The sequence below is a fragment of the Meles meles genome, chromosome 10 (assembly GCF_922984935.1).
Source record: "Meles meles chromosome 10, mMelMel3.1 paternal haplotype, whole genome shotgun sequence".
NCBI lineage: Eukaryota > Metazoa > Chordata > Mammalia > Carnivora > Mustelidae > Meles > Meles meles.
Genome location: NC_060075.1, coordinates 10,945,234 through 10,958,906, shown reverse-complemented (window position 1 = coordinate 10,958,906; position 13,673 = coordinate 10,945,234). Strand labels below are relative to the sequence as shown.

The 13,673-nt window shown below is 38.2% G+C and overlaps 1 protein-coding gene across 1 annotated transcript; it reads left to right on the top strand.

Annotated features, from left to right (window-relative positions):
- The first annotated feature begins 1,942 nt into the window (after window positions 1-1,942).
- LOC123951880 (olfactory receptor 2A7) lies at window positions 1,943-2,875 on the top strand. The gene has a single exon (XM_046020977.1). It carries the CDS (start codon window positions 1,943-1,945, stop codon window positions 2,873-2,875), a length of 933 nt encoding a protein of 310 aa, XP_045876933.1.
- The last annotated feature ends 10,798 nt before the right edge of the window (window positions 2,876-13,673 follow it).

The window sequence follows — 13,673 nt, the reverse complement described above, 5'->3', positions numbered from 1 at the left end:
AGGAGGATAACAGTGGTTGGGATCCCTACGTCTCTGTAGGGAGCATGCTGGTACAAAGGAGACTACAGTCATATACCCTACAAAGAGCTCTCATGGCAACTGGGAAGGTACCTTGTGGAGATGATAAACTAATAAAGCCTTCTCTTAAAGGCAACTTGAAGAGCAAGTTCAACAGATGAGCAACAAGGCTTCTAGCGCCATCAGTGACTTCAGCCTCACTAGATAGGTTTGCCTTTTCTGCATGAAGATTTATTGGGGTCTTTCTACAACAGTCATCTCTAGACACACAGGTTTCCTAATCGCCTTTATGAGTTCTGGTCAAATATATTTTAACATCATTTTCTTTGCCTGTTAGCTTTTACCATCACAATTTAATATCATTCAAAAGTACATTGTTACTAATGCTTAAAGTTTGCTCATTGATAGTTTAAGTAATAGGATATTCTGAGTAAAACAAATTATTAAACTTTAATATATTAATACAGTCAGTGTATTAATGGCTATTTTTGACTGGTAGCTATTTTTAAGATAAGGAGGGAAGTGTGTGCAAGTGACTTTCTCATAGATATTTAATATTAAACAAAAAACCCAGCACTTCTTTATTTAGAAAACTAGATTTAAAGTGCCACTCACAAGGGGAAGTCAAATATCTAAATATAAAGGAAGACTATCCAGAGTTATTGAACAAGTATACGAATACTTATCTATTTAGTATATACAGTAGTGTGAGGCCAGAGTCCCAGCAGTGAGTAGGAGCTTAGAGTTCCTATCATGATAGCTCTACCCACAGAACAATCGTAGGTACATCAGAGAAGATCAGTAAATACTGAAAATTTTTTCCAACATCCTGCACATGACACTTATTATTGGAATGGTAAAAAGAGAGTTTTGGTTCAAATAGGATCATTTTCAAGCAGGCATAGAATTTTGTAGCCATTTAAAGTCAGGATTTATTGCTCATCCTTGCTGTCTCCAAGACAACATTATCTTGCATAAAGAATGGGAATGAAGTTTAAATGAGATGGGCAGTATCATGTTTGTCCTTACATTTTAACTGTGGAATCATAGAGTAAGAAAGATGATTTAGTTCAATCTCTCAAGGACTTCAGAGACCCCTTCTGCAAGATCATTCCCATTAACTATGATCACCTGCAGAGACAGTATCTAAAACTGGGTATTTCTAGAGTATTTATCAATATTGATTCAAAATTTTAAAAGTTACTAATTCTGTTTTTATGTTTAGATAAACAACAGTACAAATCTATTCAGTCAGTCATGTAAATGTTCATCTAAATATTACGGAAATCTAAATAAGAAAAGTGATATTTTAGGCTGAAAATAAATCTTTATACTTGACTAAGATGAGATTTGCTAAGATATTAGTTGTGGAGGTGACGGTAGATGCAAGAGTGGAAAGTGTGTTTCAACAGGCAAGTGAGAGGTTAATGGCTAATGATGGATATGGTCAATGGCATATCTAGCCTTAATATATTCTATCCTTTATGATCCCTTCCAATTCAAGATTAGACTTACTGCAGTTTAAGGACTTGGGCATGTGTATCAGTTGGAGCTAGTTTTTAAAAAAATAATTCTGACTAATATAAGCAAAGGCAGAATTTTTTTGAAGAATGCTCACTGAATGAAACAAAAACCATGTATCTGATTAACACGTGACAAAATATTTATTTTGAACATTTAACTTCTGCCAAAAACATTAACAACAACAAAGGAAACATGTATTTGTCTGTGTGTATATCTATTTTTAAATTTATTTCGAGACTACTGGAGTCTTTAAATATTCATTAAAATATACAAAAATTTACTGAAAGTGTTTCTGAACAGTTTTCTATCCTACAAAGAGGTTTCAAACAAGTTAACATAAATCTATTTTTAAAGATTTCTTTTAAATATAAATATTAACCTTTTATTCTGTCATAGGGATATGGTAGACAATATAACATCTATCACAGAGTTCATCCTACTGGGATTTCCCCTTGGCCTGAGGATTCAGATTCTTCTCTTTGGACTCTTCTCCCTGTTCTATGTCTTCACCCTGCTGGGGAATGGGCTCATCCTGGGGCTCATCTCGCTGGACTCCAGACTGCACACCCCCATGTACTTCTTCCTCTCCCACCTGGCCATCGTCGACATAGCCTATGCCTGCAACACCGTGCCCCAGATGCTGGTGAACCTCTTGAAGCCAGACAAGCCCATCTCCTTTGCTGGCTGCTTGACACAGACCTTTCTCTTTTTGACTTTTGCTCTGACAGAATGTCTTCTCCTGGTGGTGATGTCTTATGATCGGTATGTGGCCATCTGCCACCCCCTCCGATATTCTGCCATTATGAACTGGAGAATCTGCATCACTCTGGTGTTGACTTCTTGGACCATTGGAGTCCTCCTGTCTTTGATTCATCTCATGTTACTTCTACCTTTACCCTTCTGTAGATTCCAGAAAATCAATCACTTTTTCTGTGAAATCATGGCTGTTCTCAAACTTGCCTGTGCAGATACACACATCAATGAGATTATGGTATTGGCTGGAGCAATTTCTGTGCTAGTGGGACCCTTCACCTCAATTGTAATCTCATATATGTGCATCCTCTGTGCCATCCTTAGAATCCAGTCTGGGGAAGGTCAAAGAAAAGCCTTCTCCACTTGCTCATCCCATCTCTGTGTGGTTGGACTCTTTTATGGTACAGCCATTATAATGTATGTTGGGCCCAGGTATGGGAACCCCAATGAGCAAAAGAAATATCTCCTCCTGTTTCACAGCCTTTTCAATCCCACGCTCAACCCTCTTATCTATAGTCTCAGGAACTTAGAAGTGAAGAATGCCTTGAAGAGAGTGCTGGGAATTGAGAGAGACTTATGAAAATATTATGGCATCAGGGTTGATAGTGACCTAGGAAGATATTATCTCAAGAAATTCTGACTCCAACTTAGCATGAGAATTATCTGAGACAAAATAAGATGAAAACAGGGAAGCAAACCATAAGAGACTCTTAAATCTAGGAAACAAATTGAGGGTGGCTGGAGGGGAAGTAGGTGGAGAAATGGGGTAACTGGGTGATGGGCATTAGGGAGGGCAGTTGATGTAATGAGCACTGGGTGTTATATGCAACTAATGAATCACTAAATTCTACCCCTGAAACTAATAATATAGTATATGTTAACTAAATTGAATTTAAATAAAAAGTTTTTAAAAATAGGGCCATCTTCTGGACACCACTTAGATCCCTAATTCAATAGAGGTGGGATGTATCCTAGAGATCTGTATCTTCAAATATTTACCAATAGCAAATTGTGATGCAGCTAGTCCATAAACCAGGATTTGGAAGCTGCAGGTCTAGAACAATACCCTTTTTAATACCTTCTTCAAGCTATAATCTAGCCTCATCCATCCCAAAATGTTTCTCTCAAAACACTAGCTTCTCAAGGGCTTTAAATTCTATGGTCAAGTAAGTTTGAAAATTATTGCAAATGCCTTACTTTAGAGCTCACAACTCATATTAGCCTAGTGAAAACTAAACATTTCTATGGTAAAGAAGATTTTTATTCCAATTTCTAACCAATATTTTCCAAATTTATTTGATCACATAAAAAAATTTTTTATAACACCAACAGTTTCCTGGAACAGGAAATCTTGATCTTGATTGACTCATTGTGAACACTTCCTGTAACCACTTTCTAGAGCAAAATTATTTTTTTCTCTGCAAGGTAAGCCTCTGAAGAGGATGTAGGTCTAAGCAGAGTACCCTGAATCAGCCTGTGAAAATGTGTGCTCTCTTTGGGTAAAGGAAGTGAGGGTCAATGTCTCTGCTCTTCACTGCTAGGTCATCTGGAGATAATCCAACCCTCTGCTTCATCTTGGATCAGCATTCCTAGATACATTTCATAGGCTAATTTCATTCAATTTCACAATCTTCTATATCTGAGTTTTAAAAATGCATACGTTTCCCTATTTACCCATTACACTCAATCTATTTTTTTTTTTTTTTGTCTCCTTGGTTTGAAAGATAGAACCAAGTTTCTCACAGAAATCTGGAAGGATTTGCCAAAGCCACTACCTACGTAGTATATAAGCTTTAGAAATATTTCTCCACTATTGTGTTTAGAGAATAGAGATATGGAAGAAGTTCTATAAGAGAATGGTCACAGGAAAGGTACACAATGAATGATGGATAAAAAAGAAATGAGTAAGGGATAGAATGCCCAAGGCAATAGTTGATCCCTTGAAGATTAAGTAGGAAAAAAATAAGGAAAGTGCATGGTTTATTTTATGTTGGTTATTCCTGAAATGAACAAGTCTCAAATGATAGCCTCACACCCAGGAATTTCCTGATACTTTATATGGAATGCCACATGCATTACTGCAATCACAAAAGAAAAAGGGTTCAGTGCGCACTAAGGAACACATGGACAGTCTTCAGTGGCTCAATGGATCCTAGAAAAAGGGAAAAATGAAAGTCAAATCAACTTTTCTTTAAAAAAACCCTAGGGGCTTAAGTCCTGGTCATTAGTTTGGTAGGTTCATAAACTAGTTTTGTATCAGTTAACCTGGAATAGGTCAGAATGGTCAGAATTTAATGACCTTCACAAAACTCACAAAATAATCATGGTCAACCTAGATACCAATTTCAACCTTTATAATGAAGGACGTTTCTCCCCAGAGAAAGGAGTACCTGTACCCTTTATTCAAGAGAGCTCAGTTCTCTTTTCAAAAATCTGAGAAATGAATAAAAAAGATATATGACTCAAAGAGCCTAGAGTCAGAGCAAATGGAATTGAGTAATATAGAAGGGTATTTCTTTAAAACTGCAGAAAAATTCCCCCCAGTAGGTCCCAATTCTCATAACAAACCTACATGTCTGTCACTAAAATTTCTATACCTTGGATATAAATAATAATAAACACACAAAAAAACAACTTTAACAAATTCTGCCTCTTTGTTTCCCCAGTTTCCAAGATTCCCAGTGAAACGTTAATAGTAACAATTGTTATTTTCCATCAATTACATGTGTTACCACTTTCTGAAGATATGTTCATGCTTGACTCAGAAACTTATTTCATCAATTAAAAGCCGACATTTTGGGGGCGCCAGGTGGCTCAGTAGGTTAAGCCTCTGCCTTCAGCTCAGGTCATGATCTCAGGGTCCTGGGATCGAGTTCCGCATCAGGCTCTCTGCTCGGCGGGGAGCCTGCTTCCTCCTCTCTCTCTGCCTGCCTCTCTGCCTACTTGTGATCTCTGTCAAATAAATAAATAAAATCTTAAAAAAAAAAAAAGCCAACATTTTGCAAACCAATTATTAAGGAATTTACTTTGGAAAGTGTATAAATGTTTTTACTCTACTTCCAAATGGAAATTGTGTCCAAATTCTGGTGGACCTTGCTATAATCACAAGTTATAAATGTATAAATGTGGCTCAAATAAGGTCAGTGTTTACAGAAAATGCTCAATGCTGACAGATAATGTAAATATTTGAAAATATGTGTGTTGTATTTATGAGTTAACTATGTATTCTTTTCCTTTCTATACATTTATGTTTTATATATGTTTGTTTTACTCTGACCACTTTTTTAAATTTTTTTAATATTTTATTTATTTGATAGAGAGAAATCACAACTAGGCAGAGAGGCAGGCAGAGAGAGAGGAGGAAGCAGGCTCCCTGCGGAGCAGAGAGCCCGATGCGGGGCTCGATCCCAGGACCCTGAGATCATGACCTGAACTGAAGGCAGAGGCTTTAACCCACTGAGCCACCTAGGCGCCCCATGACCACTTTTTTTTTTTTTATTTGACAGAGAGAGATCACAAGTAGATAGGCAGGCAGAGAGAGAGAGAGGGAAGCAGGCTCCCTGCTGAGCAGAGAGCCCGATGCGGGACTCGATCCCAGGACCCTGAGATCATGACCTGAGCCGAAGGCAGTGGCTTAACCCACTGAGCCACCCAGGCGCCCCTGACCACTTTTTTTTAAAGGTAAGCTCTACACCCAACATGGGGCTTGAACTCATGACCCCGAAATAAAGATTCCTCCTATGCTCTACAGACTGAGCTAGTCAGGTGCCCCTCTTCTGACCACAAGTTGTCCACAAGTTAAACAATGCATGTAATATTGAGATGATGCATTTCCCAAAGTTAAAGGTTGTTTGGTATCATAAACATTTATATTTAATTTTCTTATTGTCTTAGTTCAAAGTTTTTACTTTTGTATAACAGATGGTCATGCTGTAGATAAACTAGAGAACTATATCCTATTGTTTTCAAGATTTCAGTTTGCTATTTTTTATATGTCAGTTTCCAGATTTCCACATTTTCTGTAAGTCACCTGAAACATATAAAAAATTAAGTCCCGGTATTTATAGATTGCCTAGTGTGCACCAGGATTTTCACATGATTAAGAGCCATTTTTTTGGTGTCCCTGAATGTGTGTTTTTTCCCATAGTGGATGTGTTCTCCAAACTTGATCATTTTGACCAGTTTTCCCCAAGTTTTCATGATAACCCTAGCAAAACACTGTAATGAACTACTTCCTTTGTAAATCACGTGATTGACTGATAAGAGATTTCCCAAATAACATCTTGGTCTCCTTACATCCAATATAAGAAAACAGTGGAATATAAATAAATATGACAAGATCATAGGTAGGAAATGTTCTCCCAATCCCAGAAAAGGCAGGAAGCTTCAAGGGGAAGCTGCCTTAGAGAAGGTTCTCTCCTCCCCTTCCCTGAGGGACTAGACCTGGAATCTCCTCACTTCAGAGCAGAGATTAGAGAATACTTCCGAGGTTGACCTACCTGGGTGGTTTGTGCCCTAGAAAACTCTTCCTCAGGCATGTTCTAATAAGCCCCACTGGGACACCTTGGCTCTCCTTGGACTCCGTAACCTGTTCTCTCCAGCATCTCCGCACCTTGACTTGTTGCTGGCAATCAGCTGATGTTTCAGGGTCCTTTCTCCCGGCTTCTGCTGCTCCCCAAGGGGCCCAGATGGCAGTGGGGAAAAGCAGAAGGACCGAGGGGAAGGCCAGGAGCTGCTTCACCACCACACTGGCTCTGCTTCCTTACAGGTTCACCTGAACCATCTGCCCGTTTGGGAATTAGGACAGGGCCGGGGTTCAGGAACTCCAATAATGCCAAGTACTCAGGGACTGTAATGACTGATGTTGTCTCAGAGGTGTGCTCCGTGGCTGCTGTGTTGTCTAATCACGGGTCCTGCTGGGGAGGAGAGCAGAGATAGAGAACGGCTTTGTCCCTCCTTCCCAGTGGAGGTGGGCTTGCACGCATCTCACAGCTCACCCCTCCAGTGAGCCCTCAGGTGCTACCAACTAGGTTGAGGCCATCGGAGAATAAAAGCTCCTTTTCTGAGGATTCTGCCACATTTTTGATCAAGCAGAGAAGTGAGGGTTCTGCAATTCCCACAGAAGCTCCCAGAGAGCAGGATCCTGCCCAACCTTTAGGTGCTTTTCCTTTCTGAGGTCCTTGAATCCAAATGTGGGAGCTAAGTGGGTTACACTGTATTTATCATTAATGTCTGTTAGATGGGGTAGGAGCTACCCTTTTGTGGACTATCACTCTGTTTCTGCCAATCTTTATTTAAGTGTTAGAAAGAGAAATAACTATTCTTTGTTAGTCTTAAACCTTGTTAATCCTGTATGCTCCTCTTATACGTTCTATAGGAATAGTTTCAGGGGAAATTGAGATGCACGTTTTATAGACAAATTATATAAAGTCATTTATGTTTTGTTGATTTGTTTCATTGGTGGAGAAAAATCCTTGTGATAGACATACACTTGAAAAAGATGGCACAACAAAAGGAGTAAGAAATTTCTGTGTCATGGATTTATATAGAACATAAGGAGGGGTACCTGGGTGATTCAGCCGGTTGTCTGACTCTTGATTTTGGCTCAGATCATGATTTCAGGATCATGAGACTGAGCCCTGAATCAGGCTCTGCACTTGGAGGGGTGCCTGCTTAAGAGTCTCTCTCTCTCTCCCTCTCCTTCTGTCCCATTCACGTTTTCTCTCTTTCTCTCTCACTCTCAAAATGATAGATAGATAGGTGATAGATGATTGATAGATAGATAGATGTAGATAGAACATATGGAATAATCTTCCTAGCCAAAGAAAATGACAATAGGTTATATTACAGAATGATGTTATATCAGGAAAATTAACATGTTGGTTATTGTATAAATTATGCATTTACTTATTGTCAGCATAGACGTAGTTCATACTAAATCTATGAGATACATAGCGCAATGGAATAGGAAGCCAAATGGATACTAAATCTATGTCATATGCTTATCTCTCATTAAGCTTAGCATTAAGGACAGCTAGAATGTATTCAGTAAATATGTGTAAATGTTAGATTTTTCATGGCTTAGAAGATCTGTTTTTGCAGTGGGGATGGGAAAAGTATAGAAAGGGGACCGAAGTGTTATATGATGGCATGGGAGGTGGGAGGAGGACGACCTAGGCAATAATACCTTAAATTTTCTTTCTGTAGGATTTTTATGTTTAATGTATATCTTTTTCTATTAACCTTTAACAGATTCTCAAATGGGTTATCATTACATGGAACTCACTCAGTTCTTTACGATTCACAGTAGTTCTTCTATCCAGAAAAATCACTTATCCTATCAACCCTTATTCCATAAGACAACTTGGCAAAATCTTGGCTTGTAACTATATAATAAGCAATAAAATGAATTAGTTTCCAGTTTTTCCTTGCTACTTGTAGGTAAGCAGCCCTCCAGTTCAGCAGAGCTATGAATTCACAATAGGTGATTATTTCAGGAATTCAGCTTCACCCAAGTCGACTACTTTAGAAGAGAACTTATAGGCTCACCACCCCAGAAGATGTACTTTTTAAAACATAGGTCTATCGAGTTCTGATGTTTATATAGGACATGATTTCCTTCTTAGATACTTATTTTAGAACTTAGTTTTGCCTGATTATTTATGAACCAGACAGCAGTGTACCCCTTTTGAAATTCTGAAATTGTGCGTCGATAAATTCATGTGCTTCCTGTGCCCAAAGGTGACATTTGGACCTGGAACACCTCACGGTGTTGAGCTACCACATAAACTCCCAACCAGCCCAGAAGAAATTTAATCTGTTTGCATCTCATTTGACTGTTTTTAACTGATACAGGTCAGATAGGTATCAAATAAAATAAAAAATAGACAAAAGAGAAGTATATTTAATTTTCAAGTATAGTTTAATTATTTAAAATACTTTGTAAATCTTTCAGTTAGTTTCATCAAATTTTTAACAATCACTTTTAATACATATCTCCAGGGGGGCAATTCTTCTGAATTGCTATACTTTACTTCCTTTGGGAGGAATAGGCTGAACTTGGCATGAGTATGGTATTTTATAAATTTTAAACAAAATCAAATCTAATATAAAGAAATCGACAGTTAGACATTTGTTCATTTGTACTCATTTATTTGTCCCTTTGACAAATGTTTATTAACTGTAAGGATATAAAAATTAACAAGCCTATTCCACCACTTTAAAAGAAATAAAATTTGAAACAGAACTACTGTATTGAAAGAATACTAATGTACTCTGGCCTCCTTTTTGTCTTAAATTTAGCTGTCAGAAAACCATGGTTTTACTCTATTTCTTTTTTCATTTAGGTTTTCATGTTGAGAGAATAAAGGAAAATCAGAAAAAGAAATTACTATTATACAAGTGGGTAGTTTTGAATGTTTCTCACAGCCAAATACTTTCCTATGCCTGTGTATTTAAAAAATAAACTTAGAAGGTTCGTTAAGCACAGAAATTGTTAATATTAACCTAAAATCAAATAAACCCTGGTCACATATGAGGAATTTTTAATATATTATTTAAATGACTTTTATATCCAGATGATTTGATCATTTATCAATAATGCTTCTGCGAAAACACATATCTCATCTGTTCTGTTAGGAAGGGTTCGGTTTCTTTTCCTGGGTCTTACCTCAGTGAGGTGACCCAGGTCTGGGATCTGGTCCTCACTTGTAGATTCAGCTTTGGAAATGCTGTTCAGGAACTGCGTCACAGAATCCACAGCACAGTGGGACAGTGCGTTAAGCTAAAGCATCTAAATGTTCGTATCATTAAAACTCAAGATGAGGCTGTGTAACAAGCAAAGACCTTTGCTGACCAACACAGTCCTTCTTTGTGGAAATATCTACTCAAAAACATAATTTATTGCCTAATGTTTTGATTGGTGAACATGAAATTAAAGCAAGAGAGGCTAATCAGAGATCTTTCCGAAAAGGAGTGCTGGTCACCCACGCTGTCCATCGAGGCTGGGTCACCGTGACAACTGGTCGGGCTTCTGCCCCTAAAAGTCATTAAAGATGCACAGGCAAATGCTGCCTCTCTGACCTTGTGTCTGTGCTCCGTATTGATCATCCTCTGTCCTTCCCCCACAGCCTGTCTCCAGACGGGTAGCCCGCACACCTGACGACACTTGGCTCACTGCCACATCCTCCCGCGCTGCCTCCCTGAGATTGTATCAGAGCACCTTGGCTGGACTCGGGGAGGCTCCCAAAACTCGCCAGTTCAATATTTCCTGGTACTTTCCCGTTTGTCAAGTCGATGATAACATTTAGAGGCCTCGTATTTTGACACTTGACTTGTTGGTATGTCCGTTTCTCAGTAGGCAAACTGAATTACCGATGTGTCGATAGTTTGTTTCTGTTAGCGACTGAGGAAGTGTGCTGCAGTCAGTCACTAGTTTTTGGCTCAAATAGAACTTCGTATGTTTTGGGTCTCTGTTAAAATGCTTGTTACAAATATGAAGGATTGCGTTAACAGCAAGATGATGATATTTCCTCTCCCTATTCATTCCAGGCTGTGACCTTTTATTTCTTTTTTTTTTTTAAGATTTTATTTATTTATTTGACAGAGAGAGATTGAGAGATCACAAGTAGGCAGAGAGGAAGGTGAAGAAAGAGGGGAAAGCAGGCTCCCCGCTGAGCAGAGAGCCCGATGCGGGGCTGGATACCAGGACCCTGAGATCATGACCTGAGCCGAAGGCAGAGGCTTAACCAACCCACTGAGCGCCCCGGGCCTATGACCTTTAAAAAAATTTTCTTCCAGTGTTACTGAGATAAAATTGAAATACAGCACTATATAAATTTAAAGTGTACAAGTGAAAGTAGTGCCTGGGTGGCTTAGTCGGTTAAGTGTCTGCCTTCAGCTCAGATCATAATCCCAGGGTCCTGGGATCGAGCCCTGCCCTGGGAGTCTGCTTCTCCCTTTGCTCCTCCCCCTGCGTGTGCTCTTTCTCCCTTGTTCTCTCTCTCTCTCTCTCTCAAATAAATAAAAAGTAAAGTGTACAAGCACAAGGATTTGACTTACAAGTATTATGAAATGATTACCACAGTAAATCTAGTGAACATTTATCATGTCATATAGATACAAAATGAAATAAAAAAGCAAATCTTCCATTTTGGAATAAGAACTCTTTGAGTTTACTCTGGTAACAACTTTCAACTATACCATACGTCACTGTTAACTCTAGTCATCATGTTGTACCTGACATCCCCAGTACTTGTTTTGTAACTTGAAATCAGAACCTTTGACCACCTTCATCCGATTCCCTCTCCACCCACCTGCCTCCTCTGGTAGGTAATCACAGGCCAGACTGTTTTTCCCTACGAGTTTGGTTTGCTTGCTTGTTTGTTCATTCGTTTTAGATCCCACGTACAAGTAAGATCATACAGTATTTGCGTTCTCTGTCTGATTTATTTGACTTAGCATTATGCTCTCCTATTGAGTATGAGGCTGCAAATAGCTCTTCTTCATAGTGTCCTGTTTCAGGTCCATTCCCAGAAGTGAAGTTCCGTGTCGTATGGCAATACTATCTTTAATTTTTTAAGTAACTTCCATGCTGTCTTCTTTAGTGGATGCACCAATTTACATTCCTACCAACAATGCACAAGGGCTCCTTTTCTCCTCATTTGTTAACTCCTGTCTTTTTGATGCCAGCCATTCTGACAGGTGTGAAGAGCTAGCTTACAGTGGGTCTGATTTGCATTTCTCATATGATTAGTGATACTGAATACCTTTCCATGTATTTGTTGACTCACCGTATGTCATCTTTGAAAAAATGTCTATTCAGTTTCTTTGCCCATTGTGATGTGATTGTTTGGGAGGATTTGTTTAGGTTTTCTTGTTTTTGCTACTGAGGTGTATTAGTTCTTCTTGTATTTTGGATACTAACCCCTCATCAAATATATGGTTTGCAAATATTTTTTCCCTTTTCATAGATAGTCTTTTCATTTTGTTGATCATTTCTTTTTCTGTACAGAAGTTTTTAGTCTGATATAATCCCACTTATTTATTTTTATTTCATTGCTTGTGCTTTAGGTGTTATATTTAAAAATCATTGCTGGGGTGCCTGGGTGAGTTAGTCTGTTATGTGCTAGACTCATGATCTCAGGTGAGGTCGTGATCCCAGAGTCCGAGACTGAGCCCTGCACTGGGCTCCACGCTCAGCCAGGAATCTGCTTGAGATTCTCTCCCTCTCCTTCTGCCCCTTCCCCTACTTGCACACTCTCTCTGTAAAATAAGTAAATAAATTTTTTTAAAGGATTAAAAAATCATTGCCAAAATGCATGTCAAGGAACATTTCTCTGATGTTTTCTTCTAGGAGTTTTATGGGTTTTGGTCTTATGTTTAGATCTTTCAGTCATTTTGAGCTAATTTTTGTGAGTAGTGTGAGGAAGGGGGTATATTTTCATGCTTTTGTAAGCAAATATCCTATTATTCTAGCTCTATTTGTTGAAGAGAATGTCTTTTCTCCATTGAGTATTCTTGGCTCCTTTGTCAAATATTAGTAGATCATATTTGTGTGAGTTTATTTCTGGGCTCTTGATTCTTTTTCACTGGTCTGCGTGTCTGTTTTTATGCCAGCATAATATTACTTTGACTACTATAGCTTTAATATATAGCTTGAAATCTTGCTTTCTTCTTTCTCAGAATTGCTTTGACAATACAAGGTCTTTGGGGGCCCCTTAAATTTTTGAATTTTTTTTCTACTTCAATAAAAATGTTGTTGGATGCTTGACAGGGATTGCATTGAATCTACAGATGGTTTTGAGTAGTATGGACAGATTAAGAATATCAGTTCTAATCCATGAACATGGAATTTAGATTCTGAGAGCAACCCAACCCTGATTTCAGCTGAAATTATTAAAATTAATTTCTTTTCCAGGATAAATCTCACTGAAACCTCCTCCGTTACTGATAATTTCTCCTGTACATTAATTTGCTTACAGATTTATACATATGTAGCTCTGAGACCATCCATATTTCATGATTATTTTCTATTCCATCACAATGGCTCCATGTAGGTAATCACTGGAAACAGATTCCCCTTCTATAAAACTAGATGTCGGATTAAGAATTTAGCTTAAAGACAGACTCTTAATTTAAATTTGTTTTAATAGGTAAATCATTCTTTCTTCTTTTCCTTCCTTCCTTCCTCTCTCTCTCCCCCTCCCTCTCTCTCTTTCCTACTTTCCTCCCTTCCTTCTTTATAATTCAGTGAGTTCTTAAATAAAGCTCTTTCTTAATAATTTTGCACTCAACAAAAATTTAGGAAACAATAAATAAAAGAGTTGTTTTAAAATCATTGTGTCACATAGCTATCTGGTTCTCTCTTTAATAGTGAA